Source organism: Amyelois transitella, chromosome W (genome assembly GCF_032362555.1).
Source record: "Amyelois transitella isolate CPQ chromosome W, ilAmyTran1.1, whole genome shotgun sequence".
Classification (NCBI taxonomy): Eukaryota; Metazoa; Arthropoda; class Insecta; order Lepidoptera; family Pyralidae; genus Amyelois; species Amyelois transitella.
The window spans coordinates 2,296,275-2,323,730 of NC_083536.1; the positions used below are offsets into that span (position 1 = coordinate 2,296,275).

The 27,456-nt window shown below is 41.0% G+C and overlaps 5 protein-coding genes across 5 annotated transcripts; all 5 read right to left on the minus strand.

Moving 5' to 3' along the window:
- Window positions 1–2,720: 2,720 nt before the first annotated feature.
- On the minus strand, window positions 2,721–6,572 carry LOC132904051 (uncharacterized protein K02A2.6-like). The gene has a single exon (XM_060953980.1). The coding sequence runs from the start codon at window positions 6,570–6,572 to the stop codon at window positions 2,721–2,723; it is 3,852 nt and encodes a 1,283-aa protein (XP_060809963.1).
- A 919-nt stretch (window positions 6,573–7,491) lies between these two features.
- On the minus strand, window positions 7,492–7,926 carry LOC132904052 (uncharacterized). Its single transcript, XM_060953982.1, has one exon. The coding sequence runs from the start codon at window positions 7,924–7,926 to the stop codon at window positions 7,492–7,494; it is 435 nt and encodes a 144-aa protein (XP_060809965.1).
- A 10,694-nt stretch (window positions 7,927–18,620) lies between these two features.
- On the minus strand, window positions 18,621–19,055 carry LOC132904053 (uncharacterized). Its single transcript, XM_060953983.1, has one exon. The coding sequence runs from the start codon at window positions 19,053–19,055 to the stop codon at window positions 18,621–18,623; it is 435 nt and encodes a 144-aa protein (XP_060809966.1).
- Window positions 19,056–20,856: 1,801 nt separating this feature from the next.
- LOC132904275 (uncharacterized) lies at window positions 20,857–23,956 on the minus strand. Its single transcript, XM_060954205.1, has one exon. The coding sequence runs from the start codon at window positions 22,907–22,909 to the stop codon at window positions 20,957–20,959; it is 1,953 nt and encodes a 650-aa protein (XP_060810188.1). The 5' UTR covers window positions 22,910–23,956; the 3' UTR covers window positions 20,857–20,956.
- A 17-nt stretch (window positions 23,957–23,973) lies between these two features.
- LOC132904276 (uncharacterized) lies at window positions 23,974–25,151 on the minus strand. Its single transcript, XM_060954206.1, has one exon. The coding sequence runs from the start codon at window positions 25,031–25,033 to the stop codon at window positions 24,104–24,106; it is 930 nt and encodes a 309-aa protein (XP_060810189.1). The 5' UTR covers window positions 25,034–25,151; the 3' UTR covers window positions 23,974–24,103.
- Between the last annotated feature and the right edge of the window lie 2,305 nt (window positions 25,152–27,456).

Consider the following 27,456-nt stretch of genomic DNA (forward strand, 5'->3'; position numbering starts at 1 on the left):
ATTGAGATATGTAATATTATGACCCATAAAAACACACACAGACACAAGGCCCATATTGAACAGTTAAAAAGCAGATCGGTCAAGTTCCCACCCTCACACATACAGCAAGCACACAAAACTCTAGTCATACAATGATAAGACTTATTACAAAAATAAGAGGACGCGTCAAACGACAGGGCATCCAAAAACACGGGTAAGGTCGGTATCGGTGCGGATGAGGTAAGCTTGTTTACCATCACCTTGCCGCGCATATATGCGACCTCGCCTCGTCCAGGAATAGCGCCAGAGCTGCTTACGACATGCTTCCCTGACATTGTGGAAAAGAAGGCGGTTAACCCGTGTCAGTCGCTCGTTAATGTAAACCCTACGAGGCGGCCCGTCGTGTCCGAAGTCTGCAGTGGTGATGTTGCGCCGCACCCGCGCAGCCTGCAACAGCGCGTCGCGCGTCTGCCGGCGCGCCAGCCGCACGACCACGCGCCGCCCGCGCGCGCTCTCGCCGCCCGCCGGCGCCCCGCCCGCGCGCTCCGCCGCCCCCACCCGCTCGGCGAACACGACGTCCCGCTCCTCCAGGGTGATTCCGAGTTTGGCAGCCAGGACCGTCACCGTGTGGTAAATGTTCTCACCCTTCACCTCAGGGAGTTGTCCGATGTCAAGATCGGAGAGCAAGGCATCCTGATCGCGGTCGTTAAGATCAGACTTCAGTTGAGCAACTGTTCCTTCTAGCTCAGAGATCCTCTCACTCCCCGCTCCATCCACCCTTCCCTCAAGGGCCCCCAACCGCTGATCAAAACTATCCAACCTATCGTTGAGCCGCGAAAGGTTTAAATTTAAGGTGTCATATATACCGGACACGTAGGTTTTGATCTCCTTTATCCCCTCCATATCCCTGCGCATCTCTCCTATTTCTCCCATGAACTTCTTCAACTCAAGCCGCAAGCTGTGCGACTCCAAATCAGCTGTAGGAGTGAGAGACACGGAAGGAAGTGGTAAGCTCGGACCCGCAATTGAGGCATCCAGTCCAATCTCCAGGCTCCCGCAAACACCCTTTACAGGCGTAGAGCTGTTATCCCCCTTGCGCTGCTTCTTTTTACATTCCGGGCACACCCATTCTTTGGGTGTATTTGCCTCTGGTATCGCAACGCATCCCTTGTGGTACATGCGAGGGCATTGTGTACATCCCACAGTACCCGTAGCGGATAGAAATTTTCCACAAGCTCCACACTTAGCCATTGCAAAATTCATTTAATTATCACAAGTCTTAATGTTTATAATTGTAGTGCTTCAGGGTCTCAATAGATGGCGTTATTGGTTTGGCGAGTTCCGTATATGTACCGTGTATAATTTTAACTTATTAATCAGATTTTAGTAAACAATGCATCCACTGATTGCTCTTTTTGTTAATTATCCAATAAAATAACCCTTGAAATTGTTTTAATTATTCACCCAACAAAATGTAAAAGTTACCCTCCGATAAATTGTTAGTGCAATAAGTTGCCGCAATCTAGACTGCTCACACCAATACACTTTATCGGGCAGGAATACGGCTGCGCACACTCACACTACAGCTTAGCACACAGAAGTAACGTATGAACGTAATAATACAGAGAAGAGAGACTATTTACTATTTTTACAGACAGCACTAATTGCAGAGGTATCCACTCGCACGCGAATCCGTGACGTCACCTCGCATTCCTACTTCGCCAATTGCCTCTCTTTAATACTTCTTCGATATTGAATCGGTTACCGGTTCAAATGTCTGAGGCTACTGCAGCTCGCAAGCTACCAGCAGATGCGTCTATCCTGGTTTCCTTAAATACAGTTCTGATCCATCCTGCTATAATAGAGCGTGTTGCGCCTTTCACAGTGCCCCGTGACGTTATGAACAAGTTATAGACATTTCCCGTTCTTCGTCGTGATTGTGACACTTCTATTAGTTTTCTAACCCAAAAGACCAGGTCCAAGTTTTTATCCTGTCGCGTCGCAGCGCCTAAGCTCTTTATCAACCATCCTGACTGCTGGTAGGTTGCCGAGTCCGTCTTAGAACCAAAGTTTGGATGGAATAAAATTCCTTCATCAGTATCTTCGAAAGCATCTTCTTTAATACTTAGAAGCAATAGGTCGCGAACCCCGCGACCTGAGGCCAAGGGCAAGAGTGTGGAAGTATGTCTAGATACGGAGAAGAGATTATTTTCGTCAAAAGAATAATTTTTTAGGAAGTTCAACAGGTCGTCTATTTTCCACGATAAAGGTTTTTTTTATAGGTGGCCTTTGAGCAAATATTCCTTTCAATGCATGCCTAACGAGCGGATGGGAGCTTAGATTATTAGACTCGTTTGGGTTCGAGAATGTGACTATCACCGACTTATGCAAGGCAACCGTTCTGGCAGCTAGCTTCTCTTCTGTAAAAAGATGACCCAAATATTTATCTAGGCGTGGAGGACTTGGATTATCTATAGAGATATTTTGCAAAGTTGCCCATTTTCTCCATTTTGACCATGCTGGTCTGTATGTTTTCAGAGTTGAAGGTGCTAAGTAATGAAACGCGGGTTGGAGTCTAACTGAATATATTTCATACTACCTCCAGTGTACAATATAAAATCCTGTATTTATGTTTAATACCTTACACATCCCACCACCAAAACTATAATATCTATTTATTAAAGTAAATACAAGAACATGAAAGTTTAAATAAGAATATTGTTCAGTTATTAAAGTTCACGTTATTTGTTGTTAACATCTTTATTCATCGCCCTTCTGTAAGCTCTCATGGCTCGATCTGAGACAACCGGCAATAGGGAGGGCCTCGACTCGGATCGCACTCCCGTAGCTTCTACCGCGTCTTCGAATTCATCTTCGGAATTTATTAAAACCTCCGGTTCGACCCCGACCGGGCCCTCACACATACCGTTCCCCCCCGACACAAACTCGGGCTGCACATCCTTACCATCAGACCCCTGGGTCTCATCCTTTGACGTACTGGCACGAGAGAGAGAGTATCGATTTTTCGTAGTAAGCGGAACGATTTGATTGTGGTGTCTACGCCATTCGGTGGATTCCCCAACTTTTACTTTGCAAGAGACAGGCCCGGTAACTTCAGAGATGCGCCCTTTAGTCCATTTATGCCCCGTTTTGGAATAGTCTCGTGCGAGTACATCATCACCCAGCGAGAAACGTGCACGCCGGCCGGGCGCGGCGGCCGCCTGTTTGTCCTGCGCGTCGCGCACCACGGCCGCGCCGTCGGGCCGCAGCGCGTCCAGCCGGCCCCGCAGCCGGCGCCCGAGCAGCGCCACCGCGGGCGAGACACCGGTCGTCGCGTGTTCGCAATTGCGATATTGAAATAAAAATTTATAAAGGGCAGCAAACATGTCTTCTTTTTCGAACAATGCACGTTTTAAAACCTTTTTTACCGTTTTGACAGCATTCTCTGCCTCGCCGTTACCCTGGGGCCTGTATGGTGCAGATGTAGAATGTCTTATTTTATTTGTATCACAATATTGCTTAAATTCGGTAGAAAAAAATGGCGGGCCGTTATCGGATACTAATTGTGATGGTATGCCAAATCTAGCGAAAATAGATCTTAAAACCGTTATCGTCGCACTCGCCGAAGTACCCGCCATAGCAATGGTCTCTATCCACTTTGAATGTGCGTCAACCAAAATCAAAAACCTTTTACCAGCGCAATCGAAAAAGTCTACATGTAGTCTTTGCCAAGGGTGCAGCGGGTACTCCCACGGGTGGAGCGGCGCTCGCGCCGGCGCGTCGTGTACGGACCGGCACGCCTCGCAAGCGCGACACATTTCTTCTATATCTTTGTCAATGTTTGGCCAATAAACATAATTCCTAGCGATATTCTTCATTTTATTCATACCTAGATGACCACTATGAACTTCTTTTAAAACTTGAGATCGTAACTTAAATGGAATTACTACCCTATATTTATAAATAATACAACCGCGGTCCGCAAACAAGTCTTGCTTTCTAGCAAAGAATACTTTCTCTTCGTCACAAGTAGGCGATGACGGCCAACCAAACATCAAGTAACCTAACACTTTACAAAGCACAGTGTCTTTTTGAGTCTCTTTAGCGACATCTATAAAATCAATAGGCAACGTCTCTTTAACAAAATGTAAATAATCAATATGAGGAACAAACGCTCGCTCATGTGACAGTGGCAACCGTGATAATGTATCAGCCGGACCATTATCCGCTGATCTAACAAATTCTATTTTAAAATCATAACCTGCTAGCCGCGCCGCCCAGCGCTGTAGTCGACTAGCCGCGGTCTGAGGGATACCTCTTTTTTCACCAAAAATGTACGTGAGAGGCTTATGATCAGACCGCAGTGTGAAATGCCTTCCATATAAAAACTGATGATGTTTCAAAATGCCATAGTAAATAGCTAACGCTTCTTTATCAAGTTGACTGTAGTTGCGTTCAGCTTGGTTTAGTGTGCGCGAGGCACAGCTGACGGGACGCTCGCTGCCGTCCGGGTAGCGGTGCGCCAGGACGGCGCCTATGCCGTACGCGCTACTGTCCACCGACAACACGAGCGGCCGCCCCTCCTCATAATGGGCCAACACTTTGTCGCTCAGCAAAGATTTCTTTGCATTATCAAAAGCTATAGCGCAACTTGGGTTCCAATCCCACTGATTGTCTTTTTTTAAAAGATTATGTAATGGGTTCAGTATTGAACTTAGGTTTGGTATAAATTTACCGTAGTAATTAAGTAACCCGAGAAAACTTTTCAACTGAGTGACATCCGTGGGTACAGGTATTTTAGCAATCGCGTCTAGTTTCTCCGGGTCGGGGCGAAGCCCATTCTTATCAATAATAAAGCCCAGATACTTCACACTTTTCTGTAAAAAACTACATTTCTCCAATTTTATAGTGAGACCCATTTGACGGAGTCGGTCGAGTACAGCTCGCAGATTACGCATGTGTGAGGCTCTGTCTACCCCGGTGATACAAACGTCGTCCAAAAATACGACCGTGCCTGGAATACCGCGTAACGTCTCCTCCATTAGTTTTTGAAACTGTTCCGGTACACACGACAAGCCATACGGTGTCCTGCGGTATGCGAACGTTCCGACGTGTGTTGTGATCGTCGTAAATTTTTGTGACGCGGGATCTAATAAAACTTGTTCGTACGCATGTCGTAAGTCAATTTTTGTAAATTCATCCCCATTACTCAAATTGGCCAACAACTCCTCTATGCGCGGGAGTGGGTAATGATCGCGTTTCAGCTTGGGGTTGATCGTTATTTTATAGTCCCCGCATATCCTAATTTCACCGTTACTTTTGACCACGGGTACAATAGGAGTCCCGAAGTCCGAGTGTTCCACTCTGTATATGGAGCCGTCGCGTTGTAAACGTTCGAGTTCGCGCTCGATGCGCTCGCGCAGCGCTAGCGGCACGGGCCGCGCTCGGTAGTACACACCGGCGTAGTCTGTGAGCTGTAGTCGTAATGTTTTTTTACATGTACCTAATTTAACAGAAAAAACTTCAGGAAATTCTCTACATAACTGGCTCACTAATTGGTCCTCTTCAATTAATTTATTCACGGTAATTTGTGTGATTTTTAATGCCTTTAACCAATCACGACCGAGTAGGGGCGGCCCACCCTTTTCAATCACATACAAACGGACATTGTTTGCCGTGACGTCTTTGAATTTAATGTCAACCAGGATGTATCCGAGAGGTTCAATTTTTGAGCCAGAATAGCTTCGTAATATCAAATTATCAGAATGCATTTTACTGTTTCTAAACAATAACTCGTAATCACTATTATTTATTGCCGATATACGACTACCCGTGTCTATTTCGAACTGCAAAATCTCAGAATTCACTCGGATTTTAACAAAATAAGGATCGTTACCTCGATACGACGATACCACCAAATTGAAGAAATCATCCTCTTCCGAACACTCGTGCACATAATTTTGCCGCGACTCACTATTAACCGCTACACGATCACCGACTTTACCGCACATCACACGTAAATGGCCCCGCTTATTGCAGTTATCACAATTGTAATTAGCGTAGCGGCATCTGTCCGCCGAATGACTCTTGCCGCACCGCCAGCAGCGGGCGCCGCCGGCCCGCGCGCCCGGCCCGGCCGCGGCCGCGCCGGCGCCGCGCCGGGCTCGCACCGCGTGCAGCCCCTCGCCGGCCGCTCCTCCGCCCGTGCTCCCGGCCGCGTGCTGTCCGCCCACGCCGCTCGTCTCGGCGTGCCGGTCTGCCGCTTCCAGAGCCAGAGCTAGCTCCACCGCTTTCTTATAATCTATCGTTCTCTCGGCAAAAATCCGAGATCTCAGTAGCTCGCTCGCTAGACCCGACACGAACTGGTCTCTGAGGTCCTCCTCGAGTCGGTTGCCGAAGTTACAGGTGACGGCGAGATGTTTGAGCGCCTGAAGGTACTCGGTCAGAGATTCCCCTACTCGCTGTCTCCTCTGTCGAAAAATATGTCTTTCGGCTATTTCTGACCGTTGCGGCTCGAGATGAACTTTGACCAGCTCCACGAGTTCTGTATAGGTCTTATCTTCCGGGTTGGCCGGCGCACACAAATCACACATTAAGCTATATGTCGCCTCGCCTACTACCGTTATTAACATCGACACTTTTAATTCCGGTTTGATTTCGTTAAGCAGAATGAATTGATCAACACGTCTTACATAAGCCGGCCATTGTTTAGATGTTAGATCGAAAGGTTCAATTTTACCGATCGGCATGGTATTTTTTTTTTATAATTAAAAAAAAAATTACACCAGAGATATAATTAAATCGATTTAACCCGAAATACGCGTAGGATTTTTATTTAATTCGAAATAATAAGCAACCTCGTCGCCAGTGCTAAGTAATGAAACGCGGGTTGGAGTCTAACTGAATATATTTCATACTACCTCCAGTGTACAATATAAAATCCTGTATTTATGTTTAATACCTTACAGAAGGTCTCCATGATTTTTCCAAAACTTGTACCTCGTTTTCATTCCAATTTTCTAATTGACCGCTCCAGCCTTTATCTTCCATACCACTAAATTTAATTTGTCTACTTCTGGAGGCGGACAGATCGCAGATCGATTAGATTCGATTCCAAATGTTGAATTTTGAGGGGGGGTCTCAGAGCCCGTCTCTTTAGTTCTGGTTCCCAAAAAGCTCTCGGCCATGTTGGTGTTACCAGCAAGTATTGTCCCCGTGATGACTGTAAGTGGCGTAGAACTTGAGGAATCAACACTGGTGGAGGGAATATCCAGCCTAACTTGTACTGCCACGTCCTGCTGAAAGCGTTCGTATACTGACTGTTCCCGTCTTTTGAGTCTCCTTATGTGAGGATTTCTTCGAAGCAAATAGATCTATTTCTGGTCGGCCTAGCTCTTGAAAAATTTTGGCCAACGTTTCTCTTCTAAAGTGCCATTCCGAAAGGGACTTGGCTCTCGAGAGTCCGTCGGCTATTCCATTGTAATGCCCGGGAATATACCGTGCTGTTAGGAGTCACCGTCGTTTCTGGCAAATTTCCATTATACTCGCTGCTGTTTCTAATAAGGTCAAAGATTTTGTGACTCCTTGCTTCATAACGTCAGCTACGCTGGTGCGATTGTCGGTTTGCACGGTGACTGATTTCCCCTCTAGTTCTAGTTCTATTTGTCTCAAAACTTCGAGAATAGGCCAAAGTTCTTTCTTGTTGCTGTGCCAGTTTTGTTGACTGAGGGTCCACGTACCGCAAAGACGACGGCCGTTCACTACGGCCCCCCATCCCGTGTCTGCCGCATCCGTTGTTATGAATATTGACGGCGGAGGATAGTAAATTGGTGAGTGCTGATGTGCGTTTTCTTGCCACCAAGCAAGGTCCAAGAGTACTGAGTCCCGCCTCGCGAATTTTATGTGCCGCTTTCGATTTGGTAGTCTTGACGACTCTCTTTGTACCATTCTGCAATGTAACCGTCCCAGCGGAACCTCGAATGAAGCGAAGGAAAGCGAGGATCACTTTGGCATCCAGCCAGCTCCAACGTTTTTCCTTGATCAGTTTTGAAAGGCTTAATTTTAATTTTTCGGTTTTCTCGATTCCTAGCCTTTTCTGGTTTAGCTCTGTGTCCCATGTACGATCGCGTTCATATCTGCAGTCATAGTTTTAAAATTCTTACGGGTTAAAATAGCGTGCACTGTGGTTCCACTAGATACACACACACATGCATATTTAAAAAGAATAAATATTCCTTCAAATGAATACGGTCTTTAATACCAATGATTACTAAGTAAAACAGTTTATTATTCTATGACATATAACATAACAAAACAGAAAGAGAGGGTAATCAACGATGTCCGAACTGGGCCCGATAATTGTCGATCGAGATATCGTCGTCTCTCATTATTTGCATAAGATTTGCCTATAGAGGGAAGCCTGCGACTGCCAGACTTATGTCTTATGTGTGTTGAAAGTTTGTCTGCACACGACCCTAACATAGGTAGTGGTTCCTTTGAAAGTTATTGGGTAGCAATTTTATTACTTCGTTTGTGCAAGTGAAATCTAAGATATATTAGATAATCTCGCTTGCTCACACTCGCTTGTTCTAGTTACTAGCGGATTCCGAAGTTATTCAAAGAATTTCTGTCTATTAAAAAAAAAAAAAATATATTGTTACTGACAATTTTTAATGTTTCAAGGTGCCATTTGAACTAAGTAACTGACTGACTAACTAACTAACTGATATCTAAGAATTACGATACCCGTGTCTTCAAACACGGAAATCAGCAAGAAATATTAAACAAGAGGGAGCAAAATAAAACACTCAATAATTAAAATTAGTAAATTTTATTGAAACAGTTTACCTATAGTTTTGTTTACATATTGATGATTATATAAAGGTATACATACAGCATATTACACTAATTTACCTATCTCCTGTTATTAAGGTTACAGCTTAATTATTCGTTTTCATAAAGAAAAGATATTGAAGCTGTCCTTAAAATACTATCTAAGTAGTAGTTTTAATATAAACTGGCAGAACCTTTTACGCACTATATGGACTCGATACACAGGGTAGTTGTCTTGCACAAATGATATTGCATATCATCAATCGGATAAATACACCGCACAGTTGGTAACATGGTTTCTTGCAGCACTTGCACATAATGAGCAGCTGTAGCGCATCCTGCTATCTACACCTGTTCCCCAGGTCCAGCAGCACTCATCCAGCCCCACATATTTACAGATATGCGTCCAGACTCCATATTTGGCACAATATTTTTTTCTTCATACCGAGTTGCATTTCTTCGCCATAAATGAAGCCTACCGTGTTGCGATGACGTAAACGAACTTTTTGTCCGTAAATATCGCCGTGTTCCAGTCAAAATCCAAATACTGCCGAGCAAATTCTAAATGTTTTTGCTTATTTATTTCGGATAAATACGGCTTTCTTGCTGGCTGTCTGTGGAATAGTCCCTCACGGTGCAAACTCGACGAACAGTAACCACTGATGTGTCGAACTGTTCCGCAAATGTTCTGCTCGGTATGAAGCCATTATTTTCGTACTGTTCCACCATGGATCTCCGCTGTGTGGCTGTCGCTGTGTTGATTAGCGGACGACGGTCGCTGCGCGGTCGACTTTTTACACTACCCTCTTCTTGATGGCGCGTTACCCAACGCTTAACCGCTTGTTGTTTATTGTGTTATTTGTGTGAATGTGTGAGTGACAGCGGTGACTGCAAGCTATAAAGTTTTGCGAACTATGACTGCAATTATGAACGCGACCGTACCTAGATATTCTACTTTCTTTGAGGGTACCGCTGTAGATTTTTGAAAGTTGATTTGTCAACCCAGATTTCTTAAGAATGTCACTGCAAAGTCCATTTGCTTGGACAGTATTTCCGGGTCCTTGTGAATCAGAAGAAAATCGTCGAGGTAGACGACAATTTTGAGGCCTTTCTGTCTGAGTTCGTGAGCGATCCAGTTTGTAAGTTTTGCGAAAGCCGCCGGTGCACTAGACAGCCCGAATGGCAGGCAGGTCATTTATAATAATAATAATAATTCATTTATTTCAGACCATTGATCCATATTTTTAATGTGTTAGTAACCATTTGGCCTTATGAACTAGTGTTAGTAACATAGGTACACAAATAAAAATTAATAAAATAAATGCCTTCAGCTAGTTGGAAAAGCTGCAAGCAGTCTATTAAACAACTGCGTGCAGTGCAGCGCGCTAGCATGGACGAGTCCCACCGATCTGCCAACGCGCACAGGATACTGTTGGGGCTGTCGCGCATGCGCCTTAGGTGTGAGGCGCAACGCTTCCTCATGATGGACGCGAAACCATCTACGTGGGCCTCAGCAAACATAGCCGAGGCGCTGCAATGGCGCGGCAGTCCCATCAATGCTCTGAATGCATTGTTGCATTGTACGCGAAGATCGCTGTATGACCTCTGCGTATAGTTAACCCACAGACTGCAAGTGTAAAACGATTGGCAGTACGCTCTAAAAAGCGTTATTTTAGCCGCACGGGTACATCTAGCAAATCTGCGGGCCAGCATATTACAGCGAACAGACAGAGACCTTCGCTCCCTTTCAATATCCTATTTATCATTCAGGTCTTCTGTGACCCAGTGACCTAAATACTTAAAGCGCTCAACATGTTTTAAAGAAGTGCCACAAAGGTTGAAATCAGGCACATTTGTGTAACGCTTGCCGTCTGGTTTAAAAAACATGAATTCGCTCTTAATCGCATTGTATTTGAGTCCATGAGCCACAGCATAACACTCACAAATTTTTAAAAGCCTTTTTAAAGCTCCACTTGATGGGCTCAGTTGCACCATATCGTCTGCATATCTGATGTTATTAATGCAAACTCCGTCCACATGACAACCAATACCAGTACTGCTGAGTTCACCGATCAGCTTATTCATGTACAAATTTAAGAGCAATGGAGAACTTAAACTCAACAAGTCTCACATCGCACTCCAACCTATACTCTTCAGATAAAAAAACCTGCCCATCTAACATTGTTTGATATGTCCTGTCTTCGTATGCTAATGTAAGGAATCGACGATGACTTCTTGCTACTGGTACGTGAAAATATGCCTTTGATATGTCTATCTTCATCATATAATCGTCCACATCCAAATGATAATTTTTTGGTAAATTTTTTCAGATTCAATATGGGTCTGTTGGTCCCATCTGCCTTTTTTCTGAGGAAAAAGGTGGACAAAAACCCCGTCATTTGGCTTGTTTCCTCTAAAGCTGATGATGTTAACATCTCTTCTATCTCTTTTGTCATTTCCGAGGACGATTTTGTTTGGAAATTCGAGACGTTTACCTTTGACAAGCGAGTTTAAGGTGGTTTCTTTAGGAATGGGATTTTGTATCCTTTTATTGTGCTTAAAATATTCGGTGGAGCCGAGCTCCAACGGCTTAAAAATTTTTGGAGCCGCCCCGCTTCGAATGTATCATTTTTTATCTCCACTCCCCCTTTTCCTTGAAAAAATATTTTGTTTTCTTGAAGAGTCTCCACCTTTTTCTTTATTTGTCACGTTCTATTTAGCATTATTGTCATTATATTTTTTTTTCTTCCAGCTATTGGAGTCTATCCAGCCTGTTTTTGAGATGTCTCTTTTTCGAGATCTATCATGTGTGTTATTAAATCTTTGATCACTATACCCGTATTTCTTTTTCGTGGGAAAGAACTTATGGACACCGCCTTGTTCTTTTACGGCATCTGTTAAGGCCTTATCTGCAAATAGATGCGTGTCCGAAGGGGGTATGTCGTGAAGTATTTGCCTGAGAACCCTGTTGGTTAGACGATATATTGCTCGTCGATGCTGTATAACCTCAGCACGACGTCCGCAAACATATTGAAGGAGATTGTCGGATACCTTTCGAAATTCAGAGTCTGCAGCTAAAAATTCCTTGCCAACTTTATTTCTTTCATGGTTAGGCATTTTCTCTGTAAAAGCAGCCCATTTGTTATAGCTCCTAATGTCATGTCAGCACTCTCCAGAATTTTCACCGATTTGTATTGAGGTGTTGCTCCTGCAAGTACGTTGTTGGGTTTCAGAGAAGAAAAGGCTGGGGCAGCTTGAACCATTTTTTGTGTGTCGGCATATCTTATATTTTGCCAGTCTTCTTCCCCAAAACGTTGGCATATTTAGAAGCTCTGGATTAGCTTTTGCAACTTTCGGTTCTTTTTCTGTGGTAAATGGCGAGAAATCATAAGAGCGCTCCCTCTTCTTTTGGGGGCTCTTGGTTTGTAAGATCGACTAGCCTACGCTGCGCTTCTGCAATTTGTTGTCGTAGTGTCGACTCCTCAGAAGCTATACTACTAGATCCAAAATTTGTAGAACAGGAGGCAATATCCATATCTTCTACCGATTTTGTGCTTCTGTCATCGACTCAAACGACTCATTCAACATGTTGGTTTGGTTTGTGCTCTCACCGCCTCGAGTGAGGAGTTTATTAATATTTTCATTTTGCTCTGAGGAAGAATTCAACAGTTTTCCAAACATTTCCATTTGCTTGTTTAGGACAGAAAGAAGGACGTCGTTATTACTGCTAGAATTATCAGAGCGTTTAGGAGGTGAGCATTCTTCGGTAAGTGAGATAGGACTGGGTCTTTTCCGATTAGTAGGCGTATTGAACTCTTGTTGCGGTAAAACCGACATCCGTAACTGTGAAGATGCGCTCATGAAGCGCTTGTAGTCTGGAGCGTGAATCTTTTCCATGATGCTGTGTGGAGCATATAATAGTGCTCTGCCTAGTGGCCATTGTAAAAGTTTACTTTTTATCTGTCTGAAGCGTCTTTCAGACAATGAATTTGCAGATGGGTCGAAGACTCTTGCTAAATCCACAATAGGTATAGCAAATCTTATTTTAGCATCTGCATTATTTCTTCTCCAAAGATATCTTGAAAAGAAAGGTTACAGACTGCCCACGTTCGCCATTCAGAGGGGAAGTGTTCATCGACGGCCGCGACCAGAGCTCGGTAGGAGTCAGCATCATCGTCTTGACAGGGCATAGATGCTAGTTGCCCCATTGGTATGATCTCATCCATGATCTGGAAGTGACGAGAAGTGAATTGATCAACAGATGTCGAATAAATTTGTCAGACGTCGAATCGTAGGTCGAATAAATTGCTTCGAGACAGTTACTCCGTGATTCGACACGGTGATTCATTCGAAGTCGCGTCGAGTCGCTTATGCGGCAGTATGTCGAGTCAAGTATACGACGCCGTGTCGAGTAGATTAGGGCGACGTGTCGAGAAGCTTATTCTAACGTCGAGTTGATTTGGTATGTAACCAGTAGTAGGAGGCTGGCTCCTAAGTCGTCGCTGGACCAAAGGGTGCCGAGCGGAAATTAATATTGTGCTGATGACGCCAGTATAACCTGATCGTCGGCATAGAGCAGACATTTGACGAGTAACTCATTCATCCTTAATCCACTTTCAGACTCTTTCAAATCTGTCAAACAACTATCCATAAATAGGTTGAACAGCCACGGTGACGCAACACATCCTTGCCTAACGCCTTTCTCAATCTTAAACCACTCAGTGTGCGCTCCGTTTATCCTGACACAAGCACACGAAACCTCATATACGGATTTCAGTGCTCGTATTAAGAGACTGCTCACCCCATGCATAGAAAGTGCTGATCACAATTCATTCCTCTCAACTCTGTCATAGGCCTTTTCCAAATCCACGAATGTGCAATAGACTTTTTGACTCTTGGCCAAAAACTTTTCGGCTATGCACCGCAAAGAAAAGACCTGATCAGTACATCTCATTCCCTTTCGAAATCCCGCTTGAGCATCCCATATTTTGTCATCAGTTTCATTCCTGACTCTATTAATCAATACCTTAGCATACAATTTGCCGACGACGCTAAGCAGGCTTATACCACGATAATTTTTTTGCAGTCCAGTTGTGACCCTTTTCCTTTGTAAAGTGGCACGATAACAGCATTACACCAATCTTTTGGTACTCGGCCGCTTCTCCAACACAAATTGAAAAGGCAGTACAACTGTCTAGCTACGACGCCTTTTCCTGCTTTTAGCATCTCGACCGACACTCTATCATACCCAGCAGCCTTACCCGCTTTCATACTCTTAAGTGCTTCCACAATTTCGAACATTTCAATTTCGCCTTCCATCTCATTGTCCTTTTCTTCGCTATAGTCGAACTCTTTCTTATTTTCTTCATTTTTTTCAAATAAACTCTCAAAATAGTCCTTCCATATCTTTAGCACACATTCTTCTCCTTTCACAACGCTACCATCCTGGCATCTGATCCTAGTCAGCTCTCTGGTTATAGTTTTTCCTCGGGCTGACCTTACGGATTTCCAGAATACTTTCAGATTTGACTGAAAGGCTTCTGATAGCCTTTTATCGAATTCCTCTTTATACTCTTCTTTCTTTCTAATCACAGCTTTCTTAACCATATCTTTCATTTTTTTATATTCCTTACGTGCTTTATTCACATCTTCATCTATAACCTCTTGCATTCTTAAATTAGCTTTTGCTGCTAACAAATCCAGCCATGCTTTCTTTAATCGCACAAGTTCTTGCACATCTTTACTCATCCACGCATTTTTGTGATTTTTCCCTTTCCTTCTTCTACTTACACCACACACTTCAACAGCTACTTTCACAATTCTTTCTTTAAATTCCTTCCATCCATCTTCAATATCGCTCATCTCCTCTAAATCTTCAAATTCATCCTTCAGTCTATTAATATACTTCTTACCTACATCCATATCTTGCAAATTTTCTACTTTCACTCTTTCTAAAGCGCTGGTTTGCTCCCTAACCCTGTGCCGCTAGCGATTGAAGATACCCCTTATCCGGGATATCACCAGTAAATGGTCCGAGTCAATGCCAGCACCGCGATATGCACGGGTATCCAGCACTTTGTTCTTCAATCTTTCATCTACAATCACAAAGTCTATCATACTTTTTAAAATACCTTTCACTCTTGTGTAGGTGTGGATCTTTTTATGTCGAAACATTGAGTTCGACACAAAAAGATCCCACTCTAGACAAATTTCTAATACACTTCTTCCATTATCATTCACCTTTTCGTCACCAAAAGCACCAAGCACCTTTTCATATTCATCACGCTTTACACCCACCCATCCATTAAAATCACTTAGCATCATAATCTTCTTATTTGGCTTGGTAACTTTCAATAATTCTCTTACACTATTCCAGAACTCCTCGTTTTCGCTTTTTGCTGTTGTCGTACCCCTCGAACCCACATCCCACGGTGCATAAACACCTAGAACGAAGATCCGAGTGATTCCAACTTTCAGCCTAATCCATAGAAGACGAGGGCTGACACACTCATACTCATTCGCACACTCAGCCATTCGTGCAGAAAGAATTAGACCGACCCCTTGACAGCCTCGGCTGGTACTGGAAATTCCAGACCAATAAGCCGTGTAAGGGCCGTGCTGCGTCGCGTCGCATTCTTTCCGCTTCGTTTCATTCACGCACAACACATCCAACCGTCTTTCATCCATCATCTGACATACTTCCTCAATTTTATCCTTCATTCCTCCTCTTACATTCATCGTCGCAAAGCGGCTTCCAGCAGACCGCATACCGCTCCCGCCGGGAACGAGACGTGATGGGGTGCGGACACCATCGCCGCCATTTAGGTGCTCTTTCAAAAAATTTGCATCCATGCGATTCCCACGAGTCGCAACGGAAAAACAATGTCCGCCCCAGCAGAGCCCCGCATGCCAGGGTAAGGCTAGCCATTACCTGGGGGTCGCCCAACCCCATGGCGGAGGTAGCACGCTCGAGACTAGGCTCGCCCCTAGCCATGCATCCATCGGCGCGGCAGACCTTAGATTGGCAGGAATTTGCATTAAAAAGGAATCCCAAGTGTATCCCTTAGTTTTACGACATCCGTGGGAAAGAGATGGAGTGGTCCTATTCTTTTTTGTAATGGTGCCGGGAACCACACGGCACTATACCAAAACTTATTCAAAATAAGCGGTGAGCGGTGTGAGAACACTGTGAGCGGACGTTTTTATTTACTTGTGTAGGTAGATTCTACACAGAAGCCGGCCGAATGCGCAAGCGCAATGCGGTTATGATTATCTAAAGAAAATCGCGGTTTTAAACAAATCTCGTCAATAACAATACGCATGAATAATGGACATAAGAATATGAATATAACAAACTCAATGTTTGCTATTTCGAAAAAGTATAAAGCGGGTCCGAAGCGGATTTTATGTGGCTCGTAATGGACCACAAAATGGGATAGCGGTGAAACAATTATTTAGGTCGCTGGATTTTTGGTAAAGAGTGAAAATTGTGAAAATTGAAGAAAAAAAACCGAAAGGAAGAAGCGGGAAGCGGGAATGTGAAACGCACAACACGTACCTTAATTTCTTGTATGTTGGCTTCTTGGGCCCTGGCCAGGGTTCTTCTTGTTTCAAGGATTAAAACACGCACTTTTACTATTTTTTATTAATTGTGAGCGGAGCGGTCAATATGCGGCCATATTTTTTCTTCACTGGTTTAAATTTGAAATGTTCTATGGCTCTATGCGTAAGCCATCGAGTGTTTTCGAGCTCCGAAGAAACCACATATGCTGTCACTGTCGTATTGTGCGGAATGAAAAGGGATAGGAACAGTTAAATAAAGCGGCGCGTTCATTATTTATTTAGTAAATTTGCAAGTTTTATTATTCAATCATAAATGTTTTATTAGACAGGTATGACTATGCAGGGTATTATTATACTTTTTACAAAGTATGCGCATGATGTTATGGTGACGTATTGGTTTTCAGTTTTGGACTGACAAAAAATATGCCCGAAATAATGTTGGCAGCGGAATGCAGATGCGAACTGAACCGGAGGTGTGGACCTGCCAACTTACCTCTACCTACAAGTATAGAGGAGAGAATGGTGGCTGTACTGGGTGGCAGGGGTTTAGCAGAAGAGGACTCTCAGTTTAGTATTCCAATACTTCCATAGCAGGTAATATTTTTTATTAAACAACTAGCTATAATACCTGGCTTCGCCCGGGAGTTGATATAAGATTACACGGTAGGTGAAATAAAAAAATAAACTTTGACGCGATAGTAAAAAAAATTATTGAAAACATTCGCTCATTGTTTACACTATTTGCTCATTTTTCATTTTATTTTCTGGACTATATATATATAGATTTTTCGGATTTCCAACCCTTGAGCAAGCTACATACAGCTGACCGTGAGAGAAGCAGGGTTCTTTGAGGTTAATGCCACAATATTTTAAAGTTTGTCCTTGCGCTTTGTTAATTGTAAAACTAAAAGCTAATTTAATTGGAAATTGCAGTCTTTTAAATTGAAATGGCAATTCAGAAGAGATCAGTGGTATTCTAGGTATAAATACTGTTTGTCCTTTGTTCTTTCCAGAAATAAGTTCAGCTTCAATAATATTATTCGATAGCTGTTTTACGATCATTCTCGTTCCATTACATAGTTTTAGAGAGCTGAGATTTCTAAGTAGTATGATTGGAGATCCAATTTTGAGACAAAGGCAGTGTAATGGCATTCCTGGTACTTGTAAAGAGTTCAGAAATTCTGTAGGGAAGTTGACACTTTCCTCACTGGATACCATCGTGTCCATCGATTTATATATTCTCTCTTCACCAGGTATTTTCTTAAGAATATTGAAATTGATATCGTCAACAACATTATTTTTAGTGGCCAAAATTGCTGTTTGAAATAACCACTCTACGTTGGTATAGTTTTGAACAATATGTGGATAAATTTTGTCGATTAGATCGTTTTCAGTAGTGGCTATGTTATAGAAATCACTATTGAGTTCAATGAGGCCGGTCGTTTGGTTAGTAGGATATGTTTCTTCACCTATTTGTAAAAGTATTTTAGCAAAATGTGCTGTTGCTTCATCTTTTGATAATTCAACTCTCATGTTTTTTGTTAATTGCAGTATTTGTACTTGTGACCAGAGATGTGACTTTTTTAAGCATGCATTGATTTGGTCTGCTGGTGTTGACTTGGGAATAACTGGAAGTGTTTGTCGAAAATCTCCCGACAGTATGAGTAGAGCTCCTCCCATTATTTCAGAGTTTTTTCGCAATTCTTGTAATGTTCTGTTCATTGCTTCAAGTGATTTTTTATGGGCCATGGTGCATTCATCCCATAAGATAACTTTAGCTTGTTTTAGACATTGACCCCGTCCAGATTTTCCTGAGATTTTACATACCGGGAATTGTTGTTCTGCTATATTCAACGGTAGTTGTAAAGCAGAATGGGCAGTTCGTCCTCCTTCCATAAGTGTGGCTGCAATGCCGGATGATGCTAGTGCCGTGCCAGTGCGATGTGTTTTTTAACACGTATTTCTGCCAGTATTAGATTTAGTAGAAACGTTTTACCGGTGCCTCCTGGTGCGTCCAAATAAATAATTCCACCAGTGTTGTTAATTATCCGGTCCATTATAACGTTGTAAACTTTTTTTTGATTGTCATTGAGGAGTGGTTTGTTGTGAGCAATGTATTCAAGCAGTTCATTGATGTAGCTTTTTTCCTTTGTAATTTCGTAGTTTAACACACTGAAAGCATTTCTTTGTGGTGCTGGCATTCCAAGTTCTACTAAAGCCTGGTTATTTATTGCTAAATCTTTAATCTAATCTAATTTATCTTCTAAGCGAATGAGTGTTTCATTGAAGATGTCATCATTGAATTCTATAGTCAGTTCTGGATTAGTTTGTCGGATTTGGTACAATATATCATCACTCATACTCCTCTTGAAAGCGTCCCATAGTCGTTTTGGGTTTGATGGGTTACATGTTGTTAGAATTATGGCGAATAACTCCCGAAGTTGTTCAGCTGAAGCTGTGAGTGTAGCTTCTTGTAGTGTTAATTCCCAGTGGTTATCGTTTTCCAATAATCCTAAGCGTTGACATGCTTCTCTGTACGTCTGGCATAGGTAGCCGTTAATAGTCCTTAGATCTGTGAAACTTGTTGGTCCCCGTATTTCGTGTAACAACATCCGGAGATAGAAACATTCGGCATTGTTTGGATGTACAGTGTATACTCGACCTATTGTGTCAGCTTTCATGATTTCTGTATGACCCTCCTCTGGTATTCCTTGTTTTCGTCGTTGAAAAATTTTCCTTGTTTTGTCCCACGTATAATAAATAGGGACGTCAAAATACAGTAATGTCTTTGCGAATGAATCCGTTTGGCACAGTTGGAATGCTGTTAATGTTGTGTTCTCAGGTGGTTCGCTTGCAATTTTTCTAGCCGACTCTCTTGTGAAGTAAACTCTTTGTCCATTCTCCAAATGTACTGCTAGATGCTGCACAGCTGGTTCGCGTTCATGTATGGGAAAACTAAAAATCCTCCATGCTGCTTCGTTACTGTTGTGTATCTTCCCATTTGGTACATGAGAATCTCATCATTTCTGTTATTTTGTTCGCTATTTTGGACTATTTGAAATACTGCCATATCACTACCTTTGTTTACGTACTTACATATGTATTTAATAGATTTTACTGAATTGCAGTAATTAACGTTTATGTGAGCTTGGAACATTTTCGAAAGTAGTGGGTTATATGGTACTACCCATTGGTTATCTATTTCCAGTTCGTCTTTGCCTTGTATTCGTATTTTTGCTGTGAAGCCACCGTTTTTCGGTGATCGTCTTGGATATTTTTTATGCATTTTCCATCACTCATGCATGGTGCATTGAAGTTTAATGATCCACATGGTCCGTGAATCATGTTTTTCACTACTATGTTGTACAGTTCCGGATCTTTTTGTGGATCGGGAAATTCTGCTTGGATGATTTTGTCAATATCCGTGGGATAAATTTTATCGTGTAGCCATATGAGATTGTGTGAGTGAGGTAATCCTCGTTTTTGCCACTCAATTGTATACATCCAGCATCGAACGGTTCCAAAGATGTGGTATTTTGTGATGACTTCAATAAATTTTTTTTGTTTTTGTCGAAAAACTCGGGCTATTATTTCATGTCGATCCATGGAGGTTTGTCCGTATTTTAGTTGTTCTTTGATGTCTGGCCATGATGAGTTGCATGTAAATGTTATGAAGAGATCAGGTCGTCCATATTTTCTTACGTAAGTCATGGCATCTTGAGTATATTCGTGCATATTTTTTTGGACTTCCTGTGTATGATGAAGGTAATATTACCATTGTTCCAATATCATCAATATTGCCGTCATTCCTGATTGCGTCTCGAAGATGGATGTATTCTTCTATGCGTAGTTTCTTCTGATTCAGTCCTATGTAAAGCATTCGTTCTGCTTCTATTTTTGCGTACATATCTACCAGAAATTGTTGAAATAAACGGCGAGTGTTGAGTATGTGATTGTATATTTCATTGTTCTCTGATCATTAAGCGGTAAGCATAGAACTCCTTGGAAGTGACTTTTTTGTTTGTTTCTTTGCTGTTTCAGGATGCACTTGTTTTATATTGAAATGGTATCCGTCCTCTCCGTGCAGAAATATTAATGGATATTGAAGAGCATCATAGGAACGGTGTGTCTCTGCAATGCGTTGTAGTCCTTTTCCTCTTCGTTGTACAATTATGTCACGGCTTGTATTTTCATTGTCTACAATTACGATGGCAACTTCATCTATCTGAGGTGCATTAAATCTACGTTCGTGCTCTCCAGGTGGTCTTTTATCGGCTCGAATTACAATTTTATAGTCATCAGAAATCATGCGGTCTAATGTTGTTTTGAATATGTAAATCAATTGATTGTATTTGTGTAAGATCTTCTGTACATTTCGGATTATTTCGCGACTCAATCCATTAAAATTTGTGCATTTTTTTTTTTTTTTTTTTTTTTTTTTTTTTTTTTTTTTTTTTTTTTTTTTTTTTTTTTTTACATTTGTCCTGCAAAACTGCTTACGCGGTTTGACTGCAGGTAATAGTCTCATTTATACTTATATGTAGGTACTTAAATCATAAACTATCTTATAAGATCAAAAGAATTACAGTGATTCGAGTAAATATTTTTTTAACATATTCTTGAATCGGCATAAGCGTGGTTCCAGTCTGATATTTTCAGGTAAACTATTAAGAAGATACGGTAAACGTTTTTTTAAAGTTCTATCTCCAAAGTAATTGTTTACTCTGGGGACCTTATATTTGCCTGTGGTTACTGACCTAGTGCCACGCCCATGTCTAATCAACGCTAAGCTGAGATCCCGTTTGCCATGGTTATTAACTGCCAAAAGGTATTTATGTTTTAAGCTTACTGGTAAGATTTTGCATATTTTAAATAATTTAGTATAATCTCCTTTACAATGAATTTTTGTTTTTCTGTTGACTAATAGTTTTAAGAATCTGATTTGTAGTGCTTCTAATCTATCGATGTAAGTTTTGAAAGTTAGTCCATAGCAATCAAGAGCGTATCCCAATATAGAATCGACTAAGGCGAAGTATAAACATTTCAATACTGATGTAGGTACTTTAAAACATAGGTGATAAAATTTTCCTAGTAGTATTCTTAATTTATTACATATATAATCTATATGGGATTCCCAGGAAAATTTAGTGTCTATTTTGACACCCAGGTAAGTTACAGAACTGACATTTTCAATAGGTGTACATTTGCAATCTAAATTATTATCATGGAAGCATTCGAAACTATGAGCAAATAACGGAGGCGGAGATTCCACGGGGCGGAGATGAGGTGAGTGAATTATAAGCAATTTCGTTTTTTCTGTATTTAAAATGATGCCATTATCATGTGACCATTTCACCACCGCGTCTACGTCCCGCTGGACTAAACGGCACGTCTCGGCAAGGTCTGTTCCTGCGCTCAGCGTGCACAGGTCGTCGGCGAACATGTACGCGGAGCAGTGCTGCAGCGCTCCGCAGAGGCCGTTAACGTGCATCAGGTAACAGACAGGACCACACCCCGACCCCTGCGGGACGCCGCAATCGACTAATTTTTCGTCACTTAGCGTGTCTCCGACCTTCACTCTATAAGAGCGTCCAGTAAGGTAGTCGCTGAACCATTGGTTCAGCGGCTGTCCCAATCCGCATTCCTCCATGCCCTTCAAGAGGGTATCCATATCTAGGGTTTCAAATGCCTTCTTAAAGTCATAAAAAACAGCTACAACAATTTTTTTGTTTTCTAAATGTGTATTAATATCGTCCGTAAATTTAGATAATAGCGTATTTGTACTTTTCTGTTTCTGAAAACCGTGTTGACATTCATTAAGAATATTGTTTTTTTGTAAATAGGTACCAATTTGATTAACTATACTTTTTTCTATTATTTTGTCGATAGCTGATAATATTGCTATTGGTCTGAAATTGGAATATACCTTTTTATTCCCTCTTTTATGGATTGGACGTATTATGGCTTCTTTTAATTTAGTAGGAAATTTTTTATTTTTCACAGACAAGTTTATTAATTTTGCTAAAACAGGGCTAATCTTATCAACAATTAGTTTCAAATCGGACATGCGTACAAGGTCGCTTCCTGGCGATTTATTTTTATCCATTTTATCTATAATTTTTTTAACATCATTACTGTCAACCGGTTGCCACCTCATAAACACGCTCGATGGATTAATATAACTATTTCTATCTAACCATTTTTGATCACATGAATGCTTTATCTGTTTGATTTCATTGGAAAATGTGTTCGCAAATTCGTTACATATGACATCTATACTTCCGTTATTTTTCATATTATTAAGGATCAACTCGTCCAATGATTGCTTTTTGTTACCTAATAAAGCATTAATTTTATCCCATATTTTTTTAATATTATTATTACAGTCTATTATAGTCTTTTTATCATACTCAACGTTACTTCTAAAAATTACTTTCTGACATTTATTTCTATATCTAGTATAATTTAGACGCTTTATCATATTCTTTGTATCGCTGCACCATATCTTAAATAATCTATCTTTTTCTTTAACCATATATTTTATTTTATCATTAATCCAAGGTTTTTCATTTCTTGTATCCCTATTTCCTGATGTATTTTTTAATTTATAACATTGGTTGTAAATATTACTAAACAATTTGGCGAGTTCTTCGTACAGTTTAAGTGGGCAATCATAACATAACAGATGTTCGAAATCGGTTTCTAATAGTTTTTCTCTTACTAATCGATTATCAAGTACGCGTTGTTGGTTCGCACGTATAGGATGCGGTGCCGCGGCCGCCTGCGCAGTGACGTGCGCGCGCGGCCGCGACCCCACTCCTCTAGCAGTCGCGGCGCAGGCGCTAACTGTGGTACTTACACTGTTAGCTCGCCGAGTTTGTTTCCATTGTATCGCGGCCGCAACTAAATAGTGGTCTGAAATTTTATGTTTTATTACTGCTGAATCAATAAGTGCTGTTGGTGACTTAATAAAAATGTGGTCCAAACATGATTCTACTAATTTACCATTTAAAATTTCCCTTCTCGTTACATCATTAATGCATTTTAAGTATCCATTTTCAGCCAATATATCTTCATAAAACTTCACATAAGTATCATTATTTTTTAACAAGTTTATGTTTAAATCTCCACATATAATTACTTTTGCATTAGTAGGTAAAGACTGTAAAAGTTTATAAAAGTAGGTAAGAAATTCTTTTATTTTATTTTGATTATTATACCTTGGTGGTCTATAAATAGAAATAACGTGGATTTGCTCACCTTGCCAATCGCACACAATGGAAACAAACTCCGCCGCCCGCTCGTGATCCGCGAATATAGGCGTCTCGCTCGCGCGCGCGGACAGCCTCGTGCGCGAATATACCAACACCCCGCCACCTCTTCTCTCATTACGCGTATGTACATTAAGATCGAATCCAGGAATGTTATAAAATGACAATAATGAAAAGTTAATGTTTGGCTCAGTTAGTACTAGAATATCTATATGATTTAAAGAATTATTTATAGCAACTAAAAGCTCTGAAAAATGTTTCTTAATAGAACATATATTTATGTGTATTATACATAAGTCCTTCCTATAGATTGTTTGGCGTATCCAGTTGTCTACGTTATCAGCACACACATAATTAATCGATTCATCGTTAGATATTAAGTCCAATTGTAGTGTGTCTGCGAATTATATTGATAACTTTTAAACATAATAATTTTATAAGTTAAGAATAAGGAGAAATTATATCTTGCTAAGCAAATCGGATATATCACTTTCATCACGAATACATATGGACTTTTCACCATCTAATTTTTTAACAAGAATCTTTCCGTTTGACACCCATATGTATTTATACGCGCCCCGAAGATCCTTCTTTGTATTCCATAGCAGAGCTCGGGTGAATTTAGTGAGGGCTTCATTTATATATATTTTATTTGTTGCTGATCCCGTTGTGATGTCATTACTAGTTACACCCATCATATTCCGGCGTTGTGCTAGCCATTTATCGCGAGATTCCACTCCAGTTGATTTGAACGCCACGATTATCGGGGACGGCTTTGCGTCACTTTTTTGCACGCGGGTACTCGAAGCTCGCCTTACGCTCTCGATGTCCGATGTATTAACCTTCAAAGTTTGGGCAATATTCGATACTATCTCCTTCAGGTTTTCTCCAGGTACTTGTTCTATCCCTACTATTTCTAGGTTGTTCTTTAGAGAAGTTTGCTCGAAATCACGCATTTTCTGTTCTAGCGCAATATTGCATTTTTCTAGGTAGACACACTTATTATTGATATTATCTACTTTTTTCTCCAGCTTATTGATTTTTTCTCTTGATTTTTCGTGCTCTGCGATCAAGGTATCATATTTATCAGACAGCATGCTGAGGCTCTGAGTGATTGCATCGAGATGTTTTTTAACTCCCGGTATTTCGCCAACTTTCTTCTGTATGTCCTTAAGAATATTTCCGTAGTCTTGTACCCTCTCCTCCTGCTCGTCTTCCTCCGATCCCTCATCCTCACAGTTATTACAGTAATTTCTGGTTTTCCCCAACTTTAAGTCTGCTACCAAACCCTTCACGCAATTCCTATGAAAAGTGCCCTGGCATGGTCCTTGGCATATGAAATGCAATCCTTTTTTTGGCAACACCTTTTTACATTTTTGGCACTCCATTTTAAATATTACGTAGTCACTTAAATATTATTTGACTTTAATCACTTTTGTTTACGTCGCACGCGCGCACTACTTGTAGATCGTATTTGACCTTGACGCGTGTGCGCGGGTCGACACTCCGTGCGAGACTGTGCATCGCTGATCAATTTCTTGTTCTTCATTTCCGATGAAATATACTTGCAGAAATTTATAGTCTTCGTTAGGCATTGGCAGTAACGATCCTATTTTGTGATAAATTTGCCCCTGAATTGAAAATACATATTCAAATTCATTTCTATTAGTGTTGGTCGAAGTAACTCCGAAAGAAGTCATTTGGAAGCAGGAGTCATATGATATTATATTTTGAAGAAAGTGTTTTGATTCTTGTGTTTCCCCGGTCATGTAATGTAGAAATTCCTGCGGAGGTGCTTCCAGTGGTGGTAGTCAAATTTTTCCATTCATGCAACAGAGACCTGGTGTTTCTTTACTGAATTTTTTCGCGTGGCAAAATTGGCAAATGTTATTAATTTTTCCGATCACAACATGTTTATGATTGTAATATTTTTTCGTTGGGTCGTAGTGGAATGCTTCCTTTGTTAAATTATCTTTTAAAATTCTCGATTCTTCTACACTTTCATTCTCTTTCCTTTCTTCACTTTTTGTGCTTCTCAGAGTTCTCATCCTGGTTCGTTGATTTTGTAAACGTGCTTCGCGCTCTTCTTCCGTTTCATTTCTTCGATGTTCTTTTTGTTTCCGCCGTTTCGCTGCAGAACTGGCAAGATCTCCTCCTCTTTTACGTCTAGGCATTGTTTTCTGTAAAATATAAATTAAATAAACATTTTATAGACAAACAATTAAAAGAAAAAGAAAAACAATCATTAGGATTAATTAAAGACACTATTAATTATTTTTTCAAAAATAATAAATATAAATAATTAATAATCAAACTGAGAACTTTTTTTTTTAAAGTCTGTTCAAAATACTTACATTTGGTATTTCACAATAAAGGCTCACAGACGACTTTTTTTGGGCGGTAGGAGTGAAAAACAATAAGACAAGTTTTAAGTTGCTCTTCCTATTTTATTTTGATTTTAGCTATTTAAATATCCAAAATAGTTTTCAATGTGTTAATGTCTTAAAGCTACTCGCCTGTACTTATTTTCTCAGTCCTTTCTTCACTGTTTACATATTTTAAATCTGCGTCACTTCATCATTCACTCTACACAAGTTTTCAATCACTTTTCATTGAAGCACCATGGACCCTCTTGGACAACTAAGTAAAGATATTGCTGATATGACTGTCCTGTTCAAGTCTAAAATGGCTTCTTTTGAAGCATCATTGGGCAATCAAAGTCAGGGTCAGGATACATCATCTCTTGCCAGTGAGTACTACACTTTTAAATCATTCATATTGAAAGCAGTTTCCGGCCTCAATGCACAGATGGGTTTGGTACTACAGTCTTTAGATGCAATGGAAATGAGAGCTCGATCCAACATTTTACTCCTACATGGTGTTGCAGGTGTTGCAAATTTGGGCTGCCAAAAGATACCTATAGGGCAGTGGTCTGACTCTGTCGGAGTTTTTGACAGCTGCAAGACATGCTGTGTTTGTGGAGGCCAGGAAGTCCCTCGGTGTTAGGGGCTGTTGGACTGCTGATGGCAAAATAGTGATAGTTAGTGCGGATGGGTCAAAGCGCAGAATTTCAACATTGGGCGAACTTCATGCCGCACTTGGCAGTGAGTATGCTTCCGATAAATCAGAAGCAGGGACTCTCGAATCGGCTGGCTCCACTCCCACTGCTGTGGTGAAGTCTGCTGTGGGGGCTTCTGGCGTGTCCGTTAAGGAGCGGGCTGGGCGCCCTGTAAATAAACCACGTCCTACACGATCCCAGACGAAAAAGTAGACCTCTTCAGTTTGCAAAATCTTTGCTGTAATATTTCAAATATAGTTTTGAACTTTTAATATTTACCTACATTGTAAGTTTGTAAAAAGTGCCGGTCATTTCAACTTATTTATTGCAGTCTTTTTTATGGCACGCACGACAGTGACACTGACAACTCATTGTTATTTTCCCGTTCGAGTGGGCTGCCGAAGGATTTCATGTCACACGGCTGTTTTTTTTTTGCGCTTAGTCCTACTTTCACATAAAGCAAGTTCTCACTATGGGATATTGCAGCATTGAGTTTGTCACTACACTATTGTTTATTTTTTATTTTTTTTTCTTTGTCCTGCTTTTTTGTACGATTTCGGGTTGTACTGTGATTTTAAATTTTATTTATTTATTAATATACGGTAATTTTGATTTATCTTATTTAGTAATAGAATATGTAAGTCGTAGTATTATTTTTATGGTAAGGCGAGAAAACTAAAGATAATTATTACCTAATTTATTGTTGAATATTTGTTATATATTAAATATATTCATACATATATATTCATACAT